This window comes from Panthera pardus, unplaced genomic scaffold (genome assembly GCF_024362965.1).
Source record: "Panthera pardus isolate Hobbes unplaced genomic scaffold, ASM2436296v1 HiC_scaffold_26, whole genome shotgun sequence".
Lineage (NCBI taxonomy): Eukaryota > Metazoa > Chordata > Mammalia > Carnivora > Felidae > Panthera > Panthera pardus.
Window position 1 is genome coordinate 11390662 of NW_026526832.1, and position 21778 is coordinate 11412439.

At 44.8% G+C, this 21778-nt stretch overlaps 1 protein-coding gene across 1 annotated transcript in view; it reads right to left on the reverse strand.

The window, feature by feature from the left end:
* The window catches only part of VIT (vitrin), a 105585-nt gene that overhangs the window by 48523 nt on the left and 35284 nt on the right, over positions 1-21778 (reverse strand). Inside the window, exons 4-6 of the mRNA XM_053891007.1 lie at positions 12906-13062; positions 6572-6705; positions 1446-1523 (exon numbers count right to left, since the gene is read on the reverse strand). Of these exons, the coding sequence (XP_053746982.1) occupies positions 1446-1523; positions 6572-6705; positions 12906-13062 (369 nt within the window). The remainder of the gene's footprint in view (positions 1-1445; positions 1524-6571; positions 6706-12905; positions 13063-21778) is intronic.

Sequence of the window (21778 nt, forward strand, 5' to 3'; positions counted from 1 at the left end):
TGGTTGCTGCCTGCCTGGGGAAACAGCATTTAAATCAGAAGGAGCTGCCCCTGGCAAATCAAGGTGCTTTGTAGTTGTTTTTTTTTTTTTAAGATGTTTCCTATTTGTTGAGTGAGCTCTTTTCCCATGGAAGAAGGCTGCTTTGCTGTGAGGGGGTCATCCTGACCTGATTTACCTGTTAACTCACCGTCGTGGAGGGATTAGGAAGCTTGTTATCCGCACATGCCAAGACCAGAGCAAGTAACTGCTGGCCCCCATATCTTCATCTCATCTGCTTCCCCCCATTTCTATAGGAATTTTGTCATCGGGATAGGAAAAAAGGGGACCCCCCTTTTATGGTTCTCACTGGAATTTTTTTTAATACTTACTTATTTTTGAGAGAAAGCCTAAGAGCATCCACGAGTAGGGGAAGGACGGGGGGTGGGGAGGGGGGACAGAGGATCTCAAAGCAGGCTCTGCACTGACAGCAGAGAGCCCAACATGGGGCTGGAACTCACAAACCATGAGATCATGATCTGATCCAAAGTCGGATGTTTAATCGACTGAGCCACCCAGGCGCCCCGATGCTTTTTATTATTTTTAAAATTTATTTTGAGAGAGAAAGAGAGGGAGCCAGTGGGGGAGGGGCACAGAGAGGGAGACAGAGAATCTCAAGCAGGCTCCATGCTGTCAGTGCAGAGCCTGATGTCGGGCTCGAACCCACAAACCGTGAGATCACGACCTGAGCTGGAACCACGAGTCAGACACTCAACTGACTGAGCCACCCAGGTGCCCAGAGACTATAACTTTAAAGAGTGGCTCCTCTAGAAGCTGGGCAAGACCCCAAGTGTCCCTTTTGTGTTTATGTTGGAAAGGGATGTTTATCCCTTCTCTTTGTGTGGGAAATCAAAGTGCCCCCAAAGACACAATAACTCATAGCCCAGTTCTCCCTTGACACAAAAACCTAGAAAAAGGTATTTTCCTGACCTGAAGTCTATCTGTGCTCCCTTTGTGGTTCACATGACGCACAACCTCATAAACACTGTATCTTTGGCTTGGGTTATTTCTGTTAGTTGTTTTCTGTTAACACCATCCTTTTTGCTTCCCTTCATTTCATACCTAGTAAGAGACAGCTTTTCCCCTTTCATCTGCCAGGGAACATTTCTAGACAGAATGTCCTGTCATCTTCTAAAGTAACAATACAATTCAAGGCAACAACCATTGTGAATGAAAATTACAAAACATAGAGATCATCTTGGAACTCGAAAACCGCAACCAAAACCTGAAGCCTTACTCCTCAGCCCCAGCCATCTGATCCCCTTGATTTCTGGGGCCACGTTTCTGGCATTGGTGAAAATATTGCTGGCATCAGTGGAGCTTGACCAGATGTTAATTTCTACACTACCTCCTAAAACACGTGTTTACAAACTCAGAATATTTAGATGAAATCACATACGAACACTTGCCTGTCTTCGCAGCAGGGCTTTTAGATGATGAATATGTGAGCGCCGATGGGTAGGTTACACCCTTTTGGGGTTTACCTTCTGCAAAAAAGAAACAAATAATTTATTTGTAGAGCTAGAAGTTTTAGATGGTTCTATTCTGGTATGCTGATTCCCTCTTTCCTATTGATCTCTCTTGAGTTCAATAAATCCGTGGTCTCCCCCACCAAGCTGAATTGCTGATTACAATAAGAAAGGCAAGTGAGGTTTTGTTTTCCTGTATAGCCTGTGTTTTATTAATATTAGAAAGGAAGCAATAATATCTCTGTGACTCAGAGTTAACATTAGCAACCCTCGTTCTGCCCATGAAGATGTGACATGTGAGCTAAGGTTTTCATATGTGTGGTGCTGAATGTTTAATTAGGTCAGTAGATGACTGTAAAAGCACTCCCCGTGCTCTCCTTCTGGATGCTCCAGAGCTCTGGTCACAAGCTGGCTGTGCATGAATGGCTCTTTCCCCCTTTCACGGACCCTGTGGGATCCATTTGAATTCCATGGCACTAAAGAAACGTAGAAGTAGGTTTCAAAATAAGCATTTGTTGCCCACCTAGGGAAAGAAAGTTTAGAGGCCAGGTGAGGAGAAGGAATGTTAATATGTATCAGGGAAAACAAAGGAGGCATAAAAAAGAAAAACGATGAGGTGATCGGAGCTGGGTAAGCAAGTACCAAGCCTGATAGGACTGGAAATTGCCCGGGAAAGGCTGTTGCGTCTAAAGCCTTCCTCCGCCAGGAAATGATGCCTACAATTCCACACAGGAGTTTTGCTCCGCAATGAGGTGGACAGTGTCACTTGGAATGTGGAATCTCCCTGGAGACTGGGGATTTGTCTCCCTTGGTAACCGTTGAGACACTGCCTCAAGCGGTGGCTGGTAGGTAGGAGATGATCAGTTAGTATTTATTTGAAGGAGGAATATCTTCATGCTTAGATCTCTGTTACAATTTCAAATACCCTTAGGAGGGGTCCTACCTGGTATCTAATATTTGCATCTGACAGTGAAAGATTTTTAAATCTCAATCTAAGGAAATAGTTTTATAGGATGGGCTTGGGGACGAGATGGGGAGGAGTATTGAATGGAGACCCCGAGCGGTAGAACAGAATCTAGTGCACGATTCTTGCCAAAAGCCCTACTGACACGAAAGGTTGTAGAGCCATGAAGCAGCCAGAATGATGGGGTCTCAGAAAGGACCTGGAACTGGGAATGAGAACATCTACGTTTCTGTTTGTATTTGCCATGTATTCTCTGCCTCAACCTCTGAGACTCTCGTTTTTCTCATTCAGAAAATATGGACAATGATATGGACCAACTTACTATATATTAAGTGGTAGGGGTCTAATGAAAAAAAGAAGTTAAAATGTTTTGGAACTATGTATTACCAGAAAGATGCAAAGATTCTCTGCTGGTATGGTCTATAAATATCACTCAAAGTGGGGATGAGGCAAAATGTTTGGGCTGACTGAGTTATTTTATCCCATTAAAGTCACCTGGGAACAGTTTTCCAGGTCCCCTGCCCTTGACTGGGCCTCTTCCAAATTGTGATTGAGGTTATTTCGGGCCCAGGGAGGGCCCTATGGCCATTGGCCTCACTTGATCAACAGAGGGGACTGCAGAGACATGGTCTTCATCTGTTTACTGTTCTCACATTTAAAATCCTATGGCTTTTCCTGCTTCTATTCAGAAGGAAAAGGAGCATGAGCTCAGTTTTCTGAAGTGTGGATCAAAGAACAAATGGGCAGTATTAGGAAGTCCCTCTCTGACCATTCCTATCCACGGACTGCCAAAAGATTGTGCTGACCAAAAAGGCATATCCTCTGCTTCCATCCCAGCCCACCAAAGTGAATTAACTAAAGGAGCACAGTGATGCGTGAAAATTAAAAATAAAAAGGTCATGGAGGCACCGGAGCCTTCAGAGGAGGATTCTGACACCATCCCGCTGAAGTTGGTGGCCTTGAGCTCCCAGATAGTGGGGAGCGTGGCTTGGCTGCTGGCCAGTGTTGCCCCCCCAAGTCACCCATTCAAAAGAGATCCCTACTCATTGCAGAAGCACCAATGTTTATTATAATTGGCAAAAAGTGTTTTGGTTAAATGTCACTAGGTGAAATGAGGGGACATGGAAGTTGAGTTTATAGGGAATAATCTCAGTAGACTGATTTTCATTTAAAAAACCCAAAACATCTCTACTCTCTTGGAGTTAATTTTTCCTTTAAACCTCTGTTGGGGATTCTTGAATTGCAGGCTATGCATTTAAGATGGAAACACTCTTATTTAGCCAGGAGCTACTTGGTAAACACCTATGTGGGGATTACATTTCTCTATATACTTGACAAATTTGTAGTCTAGCTATTAGCATTTTCATATGGCCCCTGTTCTGAATTCTCACGGCACTGTGGTTGATGACTTTCCACTACCTGACACAGAAACCAGTTTAATTTGAACCCTAGGCTGCAGAATTCTGCAGGCAAGAGGAAATAGGAATTGCTCAAGTTGTGAAGAATCCTAAAAGGTCTGTTTGTAGTTCTATTAAAACTGAAAAAAACCAACTCTGATCAATGGAGGATAGTAGGAGTTGGGGCATGGGATGCATAAAGGTACCAGAACACCATCCAGATGAGAAGACCTACTATATTATGAAACATTTTTCTTTTCCTTGCTTTGGGTGGTCTTCCACAGGTGGCTCCTCAGGAGAGTTTCAAGATTCCTAATCTTGCTGGCATGCCAGAAGCTTTGCTAGAATATAGTTTAAAATCATGTGAAACCTCTTTGAAGAAAATGGGATATGCAAGGCCCAGAATAAGGCCAAGTATAACACAAGGATAGAACACTATGTTGTGCTCAAACACCAATGAGGACGTGCCAAAAAAGCCCAAAGGGCTCCCACTGGCTGAATTTGGAAAACTTGAGCATCAAAAAGAATAATGATAGCCAAATTATGGAAAGAGTGCACATTTCCATCAATTGATGAATGGACACACACATACATACACATATACATACAATGGAATACTACTCAGCGACGAAAAAGGATGAAATCTTGCCATTTGCAGCAATGTGATGGAACTAGAGGGTATTATGCTAAGTGAAATAATCCAGAGAAAGACAGATATCAGATGATTTCACTCATATGTGGAATTTGAGAAACACGACAGATAAACATAGTGAAAAGGAAGGAAAAATTAGATAAAAACACAGGAGGCAAACCATAAGAGACTTAAATACAGAGAACAAACTGAGGGTTGCTTGAAGGGTGGTGGGTAGGGGAATAGATTAAATGGGTGACAGGCATGAAGGAGGGCACTTTTTGAGATGAGCACTGGGTGTCATATGTAAGAGATGAAACACTGGGTTCTACTCCTGAAGCCACGACAACACTGTATGTTAAATTAAGAAAAGAATAATGGTGATAATGGATTACAACATATTTTCAAAAACAATCCATGACTCCCTAGTGGTACTTGAAAAAACAGGTGTGCAGAGAGGGGAAAAACCCCTCTTCTTTATGTAAAAAAAACTTGCTAACAAATGTGGAAGGAATGACAGAATTAGAACAATTATAATTTTGCAAATTCTAGTGTAATTCTTGCTAGTGCAAGGATCATCAATGGATGTTAAACCATTGGATGAATTTGTTGGGGAATGAGCTAGTCATGCTGATTTGAAGTATCTCCCTACAGACTGCTTATTCATTACAAAGTATCTCTACCATGGAGAGATACTATAAAGTACCCAAGCAGTCCAGTTTAGCATCACCGACAACTGGATAAACTGACATTATTGTGTCTTCTGATATGACCACTGTGATAAAGCACCATGCATATGCTATGATACTACCTATGTAGTAACCTTGGCGAAATATGTAACCTGAATCCAATCATGAGGACATGGCTGGACATGTTTGTGGTCCAGACTGGGAGACACAGTACTGGACAACTGGCTGGGACTTCAAAAATGTCATTGTCATTCATGACAAAAAAAAAGGTAGTGTGGTGGTAGATAGTTTTAGATTATTGGAGAGTTAATAGACATGACAACTAAAGGCAATGGATGATTTTTATTATTTATTAGACTGTGGATCTGGAAGGAAGGAAGGGAGGGAGGGAGACAGGGAGGGAGAGAGGAGGGAAGGAGAGAAAAGTAGGAGGAGGAAGAAATTACTATGAAGACTAAGATAACTGGATACTATTGAGGAAGAACTATTTGTTAGATAACATAATTGTACCAATGTTAATGTTTTAGGTGTGGTATTGGTCTTGTGGTTATTAGGAAAATCTTGTTTTTACCAGATGTGTGCAGAAGTATTGAGGGATAAAGTGTCATGATGCCTGCAGCTTATTTTCACATGGTTTAGAGCAAAATGTAGATAAATGATAAGTAGGTTAATAAAGCAAATGTTGGTAGGTGAAGGGAATGTGGATATTCATTGTAGTATTCTTTCAATTAAAAAAGTTTCAAAACAAAAGGTTGCGGAATTCACAATAGGAAAGGGAGGGTCATGATAATACAGATACTAGGTCACCTTTTTTCCCGTGAAATCACACTTGTCATTAGCTCACTGACATTACCTCATTGGAAGAGGGAGGAAAAGAGTGAAAATGTTATCTACAAAAATCCTAAGGAGCTAGATAGCAAGGACCAACGAGTGAAACAATCATTTAAATAAAAAGAAATCTCAAAATTGCAGCTCAGTTCTATAAGAGCCTATATCCCTTTCCATTTACCAGAAATATCAAGGAATGAGGTTCTAGATATGAGACATATTTGGCCTAACTAAAGGAGTGGTTCAAAAACCGAAGTTATTAAATGTAATTCATTTCATTAAAAGTTTGATTGGATTTATGGATAGCTGCAGTGTGTTTAAAATGAGCAATTGGAGCCTTTTAATATTTCCAGACTTTGTAGTGATTTATCACTGTAATTATAATTTATTGTTTCATGATCCTAATTATCAGAAGAGCTAATGCTTCAGACTTTTATGAAATGAGTTGGGCCATAAACTAAAACCAATAGAACACTGAAAAGAATACATTTCATCCCATGAGGTCACTTAAGCCAAGCGCCTGGGTAGGGCTGTGTTTCTCCAGTGTGTGGGCGTACCTGAGACGATGAAGGACTCTCTCCAGCGTGGCAGGGACAATGACTGGACACCATTGGAATAACTCCCCTTATAGCCAGATTGCCCAGCAACTTTCCGAACAAGTATTTTCCCTCCTGAATTATCAAGCACACCACTATGAAGAGAAAAAAAAAATTGAAGAACAGAAAAATATTCTTTGACACAGTCAACAGACTGATATCAAAGTAGCCTCCATCTTTATTTGAAGATATGAAAGAAAGAGCGAGATTAAGAAAAGGTTTATCCTGACCTTCAGTCCATCCCCCAAGAAGGGTGCCTTCATCCCATGGCCCAGCATCTGACCTCCCAGGTCAGATATGCTTCTCTTTCTTATTACAGAACCTGCTTGTTCCATTGGGCAGCAATTTCTGTTTGCCACCATGCCTCAAATCTCTCTTCCTTGGTTTGCTCATTCTAACTAGATCTTTTGAGTAAAACTTCTGACAATTTCCAGTTTGGTTTTGTGACATCACAGAATGACTCCAGTTATTTCGGAGGGTGGCCATGAACTTTTACACAGCAAGTTATTCCTTTTATTTTGAGCAAGGGAAGGAAGGTGCGTGGCTATACTGAACTCATTAAAAAGAGTCCTGAAGGACTAGAAATTGTTTCTTTAATTTCTAGGATTTTGAAGGTTTTAGATCCTGATGTAACGGTGACTGACATATACACCTCTTTGCTTGTATGTGAAGCAGGGGTCCCATTCTGCTTCCTCAGAATCACTTCACATTGTCATTGCCTTGCCCCGGAGCCAAAAATGGCTCCTGTGGGTATCTGTGATTTATGGCACAGAGGGAACTAAAAAAGCACTTAGATTTGTTCTCATCAACACCCTCCCTTCCCTCCAGGAGTGAGAGTTGCCATTTCCTGCCCTCCCACCTTCATGAGCCAACAAGTTTCAAGACTCACCTGCTCAATGACCCAGAAGGAAAGATAGTGATAATAGTACTTGACATGTGGAGCACTTAATTGATTTAAAATCATTCCCATGTGTGGTATCTCACCGGGTCCACCCAGCAAACCCCCGACTTGTGGCGTAGAGGCAGTGCTGTTGTTCCCATTTCACAGAATTGGGCTTGGACCAGCGGAGTGACTCAGGCCAGATTTTGTAACTAGTAAATTGGCAAGGCAGGGATTTGAACCCAGGTCTCGCTGACCTGGAATCCCGGGTCGGTCCCCCTTGGTCACTGTTGCCTCTGAGAGTCCAAAAGCACAGGCACCAAACTCCTCATCTTTCCAAATCTTTGCAACCCTGCCCTCCTTTCTCTCGGGGGCTCAGGATCTGTCACCTCACCAATTCCAGCTGCGGCTAGGCTGATCTCGGCTCCCCGGACAGAGCACATGGTTCCCACTCCCGTGTCTGCTCCTGCTGTTCTTTTGCTCTGGAAAACCAGCTCCCACTTCCGCCTGACAAGGCCTGTGTTGCTCAGTGCCCAACCCTTTCTTCTCTACAGAGATTCTGGGAAGACTTTGCGGCATCCCTTCCTAACGATGCCTTAGAATGTTGTCTCCCAACCGAGACTCTGATCGTATTTGGTCTTGTGCCATCTTCTAAAAATTTCTCGAGTTGCTTTTGTCTCCCAACCAGATTAGAAATGTTCGTATGGAAAAGGCAGTGTTTTAGGCTTCTGTGCTGGAAGGCCTGTCAGTGGTGTGTGTTGTGCCACTCACGCTGGCTTAGGAAAGCCAGTTGTTAACTTTTCAGGATCGTGGGAGTTGGTTCGCTTCCCACCGTAGCTTGACTCAGCCACAGTGGGAGTATTTATGCCACAGAAGCTGGTAAAATCAGAATTACCCCTGCGTTTGAGGAGCTGGTTGTTAAACATTTACAAGCACAGCTCTGGTGCGGCTGAAAATTCTAGTTATTAAAAAAAATTATCCCATGCTCCTTTTACTTATAATTAATGAGGGAATTAGAAATCACAATAACACTTATGTTTTTATTTTCTTCCCAAGAAATTATTCTGCCCTTGGTTTCATACTCCAGTGTATTCAGGAAATGTGTGTGTGCGTGCATTTGCTCCTGTTTAAGAGTCAGAAGAACAGGGGCACCTGGGCGCCTCCGTCGACTGAGCATTGGACTTCGGCTCAGGTCATGATCTCACAGTTTGCGGGTTCGAGCCCCGCGTCAGGCTCTGTGCTGACAGCTCAGAGCCTGGAGCCTGCTTTAGATTCTGTGTCTCCTCCTCTCTCTGCCCCTCCCTCGCTCACACTTTGTCTCGGTTTCTCAAAAATAAATAAATGTAAAAAACAAAAAATTTAAAAAAAGGAGAAGAACAGTAGCTGCCACCTAGAAGGAAGGGAAGCAAGCGAGGGAGGGTTTGTGTTGAGCTTCCCTCAGGCTGTTCAAGGAGATGGGAAGGGTGGGGGCGGGGGTGGTCTCAAGCTGGACAGGTCTGCTGATATCCCTTGTGAGGGTGAGGTAAGGCTGAAAACCTAGACTTTGGGGAAGATGTGATACCCAGCTAGGGTGTGCTCCTGAGATTTCCCTGTTGCAGACCAGACTGATGCCTGACCTGGCGGTGGACTTAACTGGAGGATGTGGATCTTCCCAGATATTCTAGAGAAGAATGGATACTGGAGAGGTCAATGGTCTGTGAACTACAGGTGCTAGTAGGCCATGGAGATGGAATGCACTAGAGACTTGCCCACTGTAGGAGACACTAGAGAAGAGAGACAGCCCGAAAGAGGCTGTGGTTTTGCTTATGAAGCAGATGGGAGTCATGGTACTTTGGAGAATTTAAGTACATGTGCCCTCATTTCTATCCTCACTCAGAGATAGGCACCTCATAAATATTCCCCAAAAGAGCCAAACAGTTTTACTTCTTTGCATTCCTTAGATGCCCTGCATGGTACTGGGCATGGCCTTCTCCTCCTCCCTATCCCTGGTATCCAGGGATTGGGCTACGCTGAGGGTCAGCTGCGTGGTTCAGAGAAAAGGGCCGTTTTGAACAGCTGCCATTCTCAGGGTGGGCCTCTGGTCAGAAATCAGCATGAAGACGGGTGCCTGGGTGGCTCAGTCAGCCAAGCGTCTGACGTCAGCTCGGGTCATGATCTCATGGTTCACAAGTTCAATCTTCGTGTCCGGCTCTGTGCTCAGAGCCTGGAGCCTGCCTCACATTCTGTGTCTCCTTCTCTCTCTGGCCCCTCCCCACTCATGCTCTTGTCTCTCTCAAAAATAAACATTAAAAAAAATCAGCATGAAGAGTACTCTGCATGGGGATGGATGGCCTCCTCATCACCCCATTGGGCAGAAATCTTCCCCCTCCCTGGCACTTGGTCCTACTCTATGTATAGAGGTTAGTTCGGGACAAGATTGAGCTGAAATATGATGCCTCCAATGTGTTTATTATCCCTTTGGGTTGACAGAATCAAGGGAACCATTCGTAATAAGACATCTGATTATAATATATTGTATTAATATTAAATTCTAAAGCTAAATCTGAATTTCTAAACCAAAGTATGCTCTCTCCAGCTTCCCAGTTCTGACCGTGGGGACTCTGAAGGGACAATATGGGAGGACCCGTGTGTACTTTCTACTCATGTTCTAGGTCTTAAATCCTGCCTTATGAAGACAGACTCATTATGTTTGTGAAAAACAAAACTGAGAGTATCAAAAAACTCCTATCTGTTCTCCCTTAAGGTCTCCATTCATCCTCCCCAGGGACAGTTTCTGAATAGTTTCTGAGTAGTTTCGCACTAGATCAGACACTGGTCCAGAAAACTACAATGGCACTCGGTTGTTCAAGTAGCAAATCTTGTGTTCTGAAACATTCAAGCTCTTCTCCTCCGCCCCTCTACCCTCCTCTGTATTCTCTCCCCACGTTCTTTCCTACTCTCCAACCCCCAACATTGGGATTGCTGAGTCCTGGTCCTTGTCAAAACCCTTCTTATTTTCTCCCCAGTGGGGTCTCCATCCATCATAAAGCCATTCTCAACTCTTACTGGTCCAAAGTCTACATCTACCTCACATCCTCACTTGTATATTAAGCAGTGCTGGGACCCCTGCCCCTGTTCTTATGTACATATGTCACCTGGGCTCTGGACTGGAAGTCAGGGGACATGAGGTCTAATCCTGAATTTGCAACTAACTAGCAACTTAATTAGCTTCCCTATTTCTCAGCTCCTCTTGTAGCAAATGGGGATGTTAACCGCAGCCTCAGGGTCGAGATGATGCTGGAAGGAGGGAATCATAGCGCAAGGGATTACTGTGATTATGATGACATCTTTGTGAGGTTGAATGAACTCGTGTGACTCTGTCCTGCATGGGAAGCATGGAAAGGCAAGAGAGATCCAGCAAATGCCAGAGGGAGCAGAGTGCCAACCATCTGGATCACAGATGGGAAAATACAGGCAACCCGAAGACAGGCTCAGCCTCTGCAGCGGACCCTGTGTCCACACAGACACAGCCTGGAGAGGGCCAATGGCGCTGGAGCTGACTGGGCATGCACGTGTGTGGGGATGTGGGTGTGCATGCACATACGTGCAAGCACACGTGTGGGAGCACGAACGTGTGCATTCGTGCATATGCGTGTGTGTGTAGATTTGTGTGCCTCTTTCCTTTTTGCATGAGACTTATTTCCGAGTGAAAGCGAAATATTTTTTTTCATAGTCTGGCGTTAAGAAATAGTGTTTGGTGTAGTTTCTGTCCCTTTTTTTTAAAGTTTATTTACCCATTTTGAGAGAGAGAGAGAGAGCAGCATGAGTGGGGGAGGGACAGAGAGAGAGGGAGAGAGAGAATCCCAAGCAGGCTCCGTGCTGTCAGCAGAAGGAGCCCCACGCGGGGCTTGATCTCACGAACTGCGAGATCATGACCTGAGCTGAAATCAAGAGTCAGACACTCAACCAACTGAGCCCCCCACGCGCCCTTGGTTATTGTTTCTCTTGAATGTTTCACTAGTTCTCCGTAATAGAGCGTTTGTAGTCCTTTTCCCATCGGAAAATCAGCTCATCATCCCCCCGCAGTGGCGGGGAAAAGAGGCCAGCCAACAGACTCTTCCAGTAATTCTTAAATCTTATTTTACACATAGACTTTGCTTTTGCTGCTTCCCCAAATTTCTGAAAAGCTGCTGACGACACACCTTCAAAGGGAGTGAATTTTACATCTTTGCCCCTCTGTCTGGCAGAGATACGACGGCACTATCACCTGACCGGTGTGCAGGAAGGAAAAAGATACAGAAGCCTGACTGATTCAGAAACTTCATCCGGCATCCAGGGGCCGAGCACTGACTCAGGGGCCGCATCTCAAAGCAGTCTCAGAGTGGTAGTTAAGAGCTGGACTTAGGTGCCAGTCCCCACTCGGGTACTTTCTAACAGTGCGGCTTTAGAAAATCTAGCCTGCCTCTCTCTCTCTCTCTCTCTCAAGATGTGGACGGTAGTAGCAGCCACAGCGTTGGGAACTGTGAGGATTAAATAAGGTGACACAGGTGAGGCGCTTGACCCAGACCCATTGGCCTTTTTGTCAAAGGCGCTGCGTGGACACGCATTCCCCTGTGTTAGGACTCGCAGCCTGAGCAAAAGAGGTTACGAGCGTTTCGGGGCGCCTGGGTGGCTCACTCGGTCACGTGGCTGACTCTCGGTTTCGGCTCAGGTCATGATCTCACAGTTGGTGAGTTCCAGCCCCACGCGGGGCTCTGCGCTGACAGCACGGAGCCTGCTGGGGAGTCTCTTTCCCACTCTCTCTGCTCTTCCCCTGCTTGCGCGCGTGCTCTCACTCAAAATAAATAAACAAACTTAAAAAAAGAAAGAAGGATGAGGATTCTGTGAAGGTCACTCTTGCCTCTCCTCATTTAGGCAGTGACTTAGTTCAAAACATGTCATGCTTCCTGTCCTCCTTCCTGGAGGACAGCTGACCAAGCAGTGCCACCTGCCACCCTCCTTCTCACGTGTCCTGTTCTACTTGTCTCCAGGCCATCGCCACGGCTGTGACACTTCTTCTCTACACTTCTGTGCCTTGCTTAGTCACATCCTGATTATTGCCTTGTTCAGCATGTACAGGTAGAAAAAACATGCTTCACGTCACCGAGAACTGAGGCTCCCTTGTCACGAACATGAGAGAGTAGAATTCTCCCCTTCCCATGAAGTCAGTCCTTTCCCTGGAGGGCTGTGAAAGGAGACTCGGGGCCATGCTTGGCCTCTGCCTAATCCCAGGGGATAGGGTTGCCACACGAAATACAGGATGCTCGGTTACATTTGTAGAGTCTCGTTTGCTGAAGCAGGCAGCCCTGCATGGCAGGGGGTGGGAGGGGTGGGGGGTGGGGGGGAGCCCTGCCCGCAGCCTGGGTGCTGGTTGTTAAGCCCCGTGGAGCTACCCACCTGTGAATCGCAGCACCGCACACGCTTGAGTAAGACGCGTAGATGTCCGTGCCATAAACGTGGTATTTGGGGTCTTGGCACCCTGCTGGACATTTCACAACGAACTCAGGATTGATGATCTTTCCGGCTTTGACATCACAGTTGATCTGAGGCACAGCTGGGAAAGCAAAATGAGGCCAAAATTACACCTAGGGGTATCAGCTTATACACTGGGTGGCTCTGTCAGGTCATACATGATCATTTACTTAATCTCTAAAAGCCAGGGCCTGGGCCGACCCTGGGTCCTCTCCATATAATGAAAGCAAAGATATAATTAGGACATTCCTCAGGCCAAAAGAACAACAGTGACCATCCACCGCATTTAACCTGCTGAGAGCAAAAACAGAGGTGGATTCTTGTGCTTATTCAGACAATTGAAGAGGAGAACTCTGGGAAAAGACCCACCTCCGGGGGGGGGGTGGGGTCAGCAATGTCACTGTGGGTCTATGACTGGGGAACACTGGCTTTTCAGATGCTCTGGAGCTAGTTCGGGAAAAGAGGGAACTCTCAGACGACCTTTCGGGCCACAGGGAAGGTATTTCAGGGAGGGTAGATGAGGGAGCACGGGCTGGGGCCAGGCGGCCTGATGCATCAGAGGCTCTGTACTGGAGCCGGGTGGGAAGGTGGTGATTGTGGGGCGGGCTGGGCCGGGTCAGGAGGCTTGAGGGCTTGTGTTCTGCACAGGAGGTGGGACACAGTGGAAGGTTTCTGGGCAGGGGAGACAGATAATGGAAGAGATCTTAGGTCGTGGTCCTAGACAGGGGTCCTAGGTCTGGACTCAAGATGATAGTAATATTTACTCATCTGCCTCAACACATGATGGAAAACTAGGACCCTCCCCCCCCCCCCCCATCCCCTCTGCAGAGCAGCCAGGGGAAGCTCAGTCTTTCCTGTCTCCTTTGTCGTTCTTTGGCTTTGTGACGGCCATTGCCAGACTAGCACCATCCATCAGGCAAGTGTTCTAGAGCCGAAAGCTTGTCTGGGAACGAGGTGAGGTAGGTTCTCCAGGGGCAGCAACTAAAAGGGGATGTAGCTGTATCTTCCTTGGAGAAATTTCCCTCAGAAACTCTGAAGGACCAGGTCTCCTGGACGATACTATACTGGTGCCCTTGCAGCTGGGAAATGTATTCTGTTCAGGGCCCTGTTCTCCAGAAGTGATTCTGAAACATGAGCACAGTTCAAAAAATAGGCAGAGGCTCAGGAGGTGTCTGTAAACCATCAGGTGGGAGGGCTGGCTGGCAGAACGAGTTGTCTGGCCACAAGGAGGCGAGAATTCGGAGGCGACAAGTGATTGCCGTCTTCACACGTAGGGCTGGTGTGTGCTAGGACACCAGAGGAACAAGCTAGAACTGAAGGAGCGACTTTCCATAGAGGCAAATTTTGCAAAGAAGAACTTTCCAGTGATCGAGGTTGTCCTTGAAGGAATGGGCTGCCTTGTGAAGCGGTGAGTGAGCTGAAGTACGCAAGCAGGGACTGAAGAGTTGAAGACGAGATTTCTCCATTGGGTGGGAGGTAGAATCAAGCCCCGCCCAGGGCTAAGAGTCGGTGAGGACATGCATGGAGCCAGGATCTCTGCCAGGCCACCCACCCTCTCCCTGGGTTACTGAGATGGTCTCAGAGTTGTTAATGGCTTCCAGCTGTACCCAAAACTCTCCCCACCCACCCCCCACTCTCTCTCTCTTTTAACCCTTATGTGCTTGAATGGAGCAGAGTTGCATTTCCCTCAGACTGCAGAGAAAACTGATGTTAGAACTTCTGCTCTTTTCCTAAACTCCTCCCAGACGATATCGGAAGCCCTCCTCCCCCGGGGGGTGGGGGGGGGGGGGGCTGAGTCTGATCACAGGCTAAAACAATTTGTGGTCTAGGTTAAGAAGCGGAGTGCTGTGCTCAGAACAGCCTGTGGTTTTCTTCTCCCTACCACAGGTTGCCTCCTCTCCAAAGCTATTTTCCTTTTATCTTTCATTCTCTTAAATCCCGATACTCAAGTCTGCATTTACTATTTTGAGTCTCAGAATATCTTTTTTTTTTTCTTTTGTAAGCAATTTGGGGGCTGAAGACGCCAGTGTAGTGTCTCCTTAAATTAGTTAATTGATCCCTGGGCGTAAGTGGACGTGTTCGGCTCTCCTCCCTTCCGCACACCACTTCCCCACCCCCAAATGCATCTGCTCCTTTACATGGACACAAAACGGAAGCATGCCTTCTTGGTTCTTAGGGATTTGAACTAGGAGGTGACCAGCTCTGCGAACTGGGATTTAATGTGGATGTGACTTTGGCTCTCCTGGAGGCCAACCCAAATCTTCTGGAGTGGAATAAATGGGGGTATATCTGGAAGCTTATTGCCTGAGTATTACACAGTGATCAACGCTATTGAAAGACTTTAAGGTATACACAACACACGCAAAGGATTTTCCATGAAATAGTTGCTTCAAAAAGACAAGGGTGGGGGGAGGACTGTCACACGGGAATATTTTGCTTCCTGCTAATCAAGTTCCCCTTTCCCTCAAGGGGTGTTTGTTTCATTTTTTACAAAGGCCTGGAAGTGCCCTAAATAAGCTCTGTTTTAACTGCACCCAATTGGATTAGCAAAATCAGTGAATTAACTCAACCCATAGCAGGGAAAGATGAAATCAAGCACATATGCTCATGTACTTTGGAAAAACAGAATGCAATAGCAAAGTGTGGCTAAAGGTCAAATATTTGTTAAATCTGTACAGAAAATTAAGCTGGAGAGAGTGAGCTACTTAAAAGTAATTGCCCAAATCACTGGAAAGTGTAATGTCTGAATCCAGCCTCAGGAAGAAGCAGCCATTTGCATTTTGGGGGCCACTTTTCTTTGAGTATAGAAACCACAGTTTGGTTCTTTAAAGTATTCCCCCAGTTATTTGTGAAGTAGTCTGTTTTCTTGTAACCTCGAAGAATCTTTCATCCATCCACTTATAGCCCAAAGGAAGTGATTTCTCTTTGCATTTCCTCTGAATACTTTTGAACCACTCTGATCTTACAGCTTAGGTTTTCCTTTCCTTTTTCTTTCTCTTTTGTTGTTCAGGTTCATTTTCGTATCTCCCTTCACCCTTCTCTGGGTTTTATCTCAACCGTGCAGAACTAAGACTTCCTTAAGAGGACAAGACAAAATTAAGGCAGCTCAGGAAGTATCATCCTCAGGTCTGAGGGGAGGAGGAACAGACCTGTTCCTTGGCCATGTACTCTTCTTCTCCCTAGTAGGATGCCTTTAGGTTACCTTGCTTTCTCATGGTCACTATCACTTTCATGACAGAGCTCACATGAGAGCATTGCAGAATCCGCCAAGATTTCTTCCTGGAGGTCCTTGGCACCAGCCATAGGCAATAGGGAACCGCTTACAACCCAGATGATTAGAACTGAGAGATGAACTTTAGTTGCTGCTCACTGAGGTCCTGTGTTTGCTGTATGGATCTCAGCACGTCCCTGGGCAAAACTAGTACTGTCTGAGTCACTATTTCATACAACACAGGAATACTAGAGGTAGGTCTTCTGCCTGATCTAACAACGGATCAGGTGATGGGTTATCAGACTGGGTAATGTCGCATACAATACACCAATCACATAGCAGACCAAATCAAACAGAATATACTTGTTTTCTATTCATCTTTTCACTGATCCCAGGTGAGCTACATTGCTTCTGGAAAACAGATAGGTTTCCTAATCAGTTAAGAGAAGCCCTTTGTAAGGTTGCCTCCTGGCAGCTTATGAGGAGGAATTATTATAACATAAAAGCACTTATGTATAAACAGTTTTGATGTGAAATTTGATTTGTTAGAAATTTGAAACTGAATATGAAATTTGTTAGACTGTGCTATTGAACTCAAGCAAAGTCCAATTTTTAAGATAATTATGCAAAAACATTAATGAAATAAAAATGACCTTTAAATAAAATTTGAAGATGAACTGTCTCCTTGATCCTCATGCCCAGTGACCAGATCATGTGAATTCTTCCTTGGTAGTGACTTCTTTTGCAAAGCATTCTTGCCCATTTTTCTTAAACGGTCCTTGACCACCTTGAATCTTTGGGCAAAAACCATCAATACTATTTTGCTGCCCGTGGAAAAATTTCAGAATCCTTAAGGCCTTTCCCAATCCCCTCCACAGGACTTCTGGGCTCGCCAATATTGCTCCTGGCACTTTTCAAATGCATGTCATCTTGCACACTTGGCTTGTAGCATTTCCCACACCTGGAACCCTTTCTTATATCTGTGTAAATGTTACTACTTGTCAAGGCCCCAGTTTCAGTCAGATCTTCATCTACCTCCTGGAATATATATTCCACAAAAGTAGGGATTGTTGTCTGCTTTGTTTACTGCTGATCAAAAATGTCTGCTGAATGAATGAATGGATGAATGAATGAACTGGTCCATTAGCAAATCTTATTAGTTTTATTTCCAAATCTGCTATTTCTCTCTACCTCCATCTTGGTCCAAGTCACCAACATTTCCTGTCTGGACTATTAACATAATAGCCACCTATCTTGTCTTCTTCCTTCCATGTTGCCCACCCTTTGCCCCAAGCTTTCCCCATTGGAGAGTCAGGGTGATTCTTAAAAAAAATGTAATCACATTTCATCAGTTTCCTGATTAAAACCCTCACTGGCTTCTTATTGCCCTTAGGATAATGTCCAAGCTCCTTGAGATGGTCTACAAGGCCCAAAGGACTTGGTCACTGTACTCCTGTCTACTTACTCTCCTACCACTGTTACTTGGTGATGAGAAGGTGCTAGGCAACAAAAGCCTAGAAGAAGGAGCCTTCAGACAGAAAGAAGAGCCAGTGCAAAAACTCTGATGTGGGAATGGGCTTGGTGGTTTGAAGAATATAAAGGAGGCCAGTGTGCGTAGAGAACAGTGGAGGAGGGAGAGAGAGATCTCTGATACAGACTGGGAGGTCAGCAGGGGTCAAATCACATGGGGACTAGATGAATTAATAATCCTGCCATAACCAAGATGTCAGAAATTGTTTTTGCTAGCCCTCTTTCCAGGACTGTACAATAGGTTTTTTTTCAGAAGAAATTTATTGATAAGCCTACTCGGGATAGAGGCTGAGCTTCCCAGGACCTGTGTGTGGGCTGAACTCTTCAGAGAGGCAAGGAGAAGCATCTGTGTGTAAAAGGGGCTTGAGAGGGAGGTAGGGGCATGAGATGGTAAGGGAGAGAGAGCGAGGGTGAAATGAGGTGCTAGCAGAAAATTTTATGCTCTACAAGATGACCTCTTCTGTTGATCCTGGAAAGTCCATAGTAAAAGCTCCAAAATATGATAAAACATCAGATACAGGGAAGTTTCTTGTACAAGTTAGTAAAGTAGCTGAATCACAGGACAGGATGGAACAGGAAGGCCATTGCAACACAGGAGTGCCTAGGTAGAGAAATCATGAAGTTCATTGCAGATTCTCCAGAAATCATGGGGAATGCTCCAGACTTTTTAAAAGATTACAGAACTGGTATTTATACAGGTTTAATCTGGCATCTGAGGTTCCATGGTGGCCAAGCTAACACTGGGACGACATCACTCTAGATGATGGAATGACAGCATTAGTTAGAGGTGGGGCTGGATTTGAACTCTAACATGTCTGATTCTAACACTATACCACATTTTCCCTGAGACAAGCTTTTGCCAAGATGTGAAGGCTTGGGGTTAAAAATATTTTCCTTTGGTCATAAAAGATTCCTTAAGAAGACTTTATCAAGCGACATTGGAGGGAAACATAAGACATGTGATGGAAATTGTTTACAAAGGCAAACCCAGTAGAGAGCATGTGCCTCAACAGGTAACTCCAAGCTCAAGCTTTAAGTACTTCTTAAAAACTCTGTAAAGGTTGGTCCTTCTAACCAGGCTTCCATATGCTATGGAAGGACAGCGATGAAGGAGTGACTGGAGAACAGAGGTTAATCTATCTGTGGCAACACAGCTTTTGGGCAGCTGCAAAAGTTTGTGTCTCTAAAAATAACCTATTTTTAGTTTTCAAAGGACTCTAATACACATTTTTTCTTTCACTTGAACCCTACAAAACCTTGAGAGGTATATTATTTCTACATTTCAGAGAAGTGAGTTGACTTGCCCAAGCCCAAGTACTAAGTAAGTGGCAGAGGTAGGACCCGCACTCAGGTCTCTGGCTCTAAAGCCAAAGTTTTGCCGCTTCCACCTGTTTACTTCTTCCGTAACTGAGAGAAAGAATTAAATTACTCTTCCCTAATCTAATCCTAAGGGTTTTCCTGAACTCAGAGGTCACTGACAACCACCAGTGGGTGAATATTTCTTGAAAATTTGTGTGTGTGTGCGCGCGCGTGCACTCATCTGTGCATTTATCCCATTGCTTTCCTGTTATTTCTGACAAGTGCCATGGTAGAGTTTGCTCAACTAAAAATCTGCAACACAGAGAGTGCACCTCCCTTCTCACTCCCACCTCAGAAGGAGGGCTAGAAAGTGAATCCTCTTCCTGTTTCGTGGTCTGAGAAAGGGCACACACACCATTCTGTGTGGAGAACACACTGGTGTTGGTACCAGGTGTCTAAGAAGCAAGCAAGCACTGAAGGTTACTCACAAGTTGCTACAGCTAACAACACGTGAGCCTACTCGGGAAGCTGTGTGTGTGTTCTGCCCAAATCCGACAACCACCCAGAGCTGTCTCTTCATCAGTGTCCAATGCACTAAATAACCGAGTCCCAGAACAATTACCTCTTCATGCCCAAGGCAGTACCTCTGGGAATCATCAACCTTTCAAGGTTGATTGCAAAAATCTTTCCATGCCTTACAAGGTATTAAGGTTAACTTATTGGAAGGAACCATGTGGATTAAAGGTTGTACATTTCACTGCAAGTTAAGACTATTTTAACAGACTCAACGTAATGGAAATATTTCAGAATGTAGCTTTACTGCCCTGGAGAATATCTCACTGTTACTTATCCTACTGATTGTTATCTTCATTGTGTAGACAGCTCAGGAAACTCTGAGGGTCCCCATCATCTAATGAATGGCAAAGAACAAAGCTTCTCCACCTGGTCTTGTCTAGTCCTAACCCATTTCCCAGCTGCATCTCCCATGACTCCCCCACACTTAAACCGACCGCATCACTCACTGTTTCCTGACATCATCTTCCACTTTTTCCCCAGGATGTCTGGGCTTAGTCTACCTAGAAAATCCTCCCACATACCTCTGCCCTACTTTCAGTTCGTGTCCTACCTCGAATGCTTCTTCATCAAAGCAGTATGAATCTTTTTTTAAATTTTTTTTAACGTTTATTTATTTTTGAGACAGAGACAGAGCATGAACGGGGGAGGGTCTGAGAGAGAGAGGGAGACCCAGAATCTGAAACAGACTCCAGGCTCCAAGCTGTCAGCACGGAGCCCGACTCAGGGCCTGAACTCACGGACCGTGAGATCATGACCTGAGCCGAAGTCAGACGCTTAACCGACTGAGCCACCCAGGCGTCCCAGTATGAATCTTATTCATACATCCCTTGTTATTCTTATGTAATCATTTGCCACATTTTGCTTTATTTTATAGTGGGTTTTGGATGTTGTTTTTGTTGTTGATTTGTCCATCCATTCAACAAATACTCAATGAGCACTCAATGAGTCTTCACGTTGCTTTTGATCTAGATGGCAAGACAGACTCTATAAAAAAGCTCTTCTAAGAATGTGGGATAAGTACAGAGCAGAGAAGTGTAGTGCACATAGGAGCCATATAAACTCGTTTAGTGTGTGTGTGGCAGTGGGAATTAGGTCCAGGAGGTCTCACCTTTGCATAATTTAATTTTATCTTCTACAAGATTGGGTGCTCACTGAAGTCAGGGACTCTGCAGGATGGATGGCTGGGAACATGTTGCATGGAGCTGATCATGGCTCTCACCTGTGTGATGCCATCTCGCCTGAACCCACTTTTAACGGAAGCCATTGCTTCTGAGGCTCTTCTGAGGCTTCCTTACATGTAGAAAAGCTATGGAGGAGACTTTATAACTTAAAAGATTTTTTCCCTCCTTTACAGACACTGCCTGGCAGGGATTGTTCCAGAGATGCTGGTGGACATAATTTAAGGGGAAACATATGATGCGTTTGTTACAGTGTGGCCTGAAATGTTCATGAGTTGAAGACTAGGCTCTTTTTGAATGTGGAATCTACACATAGATGAAGTTAACAATTAAAATTCATAAAGTACAGTGACTGCCTTAGGAGAAGAGTCTTATGAATATACCCAAACCCTTTAATAATTATTTGTAGCCTACAACAATCGAGAAAAATGCCCCCACATTTTGGTCATTTGTTAGCAACTGCTTGAATAGGTTTGTACTGACTATGTCTACCACTGAGGTGCCTCTAAGTAAGGTCAGACCCATGGCTCCAAAACATATCAGGAAAATGAGAACCTTGAGAAATCACCTTTAAAAATAAACTTGGTGAAACTCTCATTGCATATAGTGTGGTAAGCTTTACCATGGACTATATAGTGGGTTGATTTATTGAGACATTAACTTAGGTTTATTCTGATTGTATTCCCCCCGCACCCCCCCCCCCCCTTACTATTCTAAGAAGGTAGTCAGGCCTTTGTCTTCTCCCACCTCTGGAATTCAAGGTTGCAAGAGAGAGGGCAGAGTTGCCCAAAGACAGCTCTCCCTCATGCATTGGGAATTCATTTCTCCAAATCCCCCTTGTTTGAGAGCACTGACTTTGGTCAGCCCAAAGAGTGATGGAGAGGAAATGATCTTCCAAGACTGGGAAGGTGGGAGTGGGCAGGTAGGTCTCGGTGGGGGAAATGTCTCTGTTCCCTAATAGCTGCCTTGGAGGAAAATCATCTGGGAGCAATACCTGGTGTGGT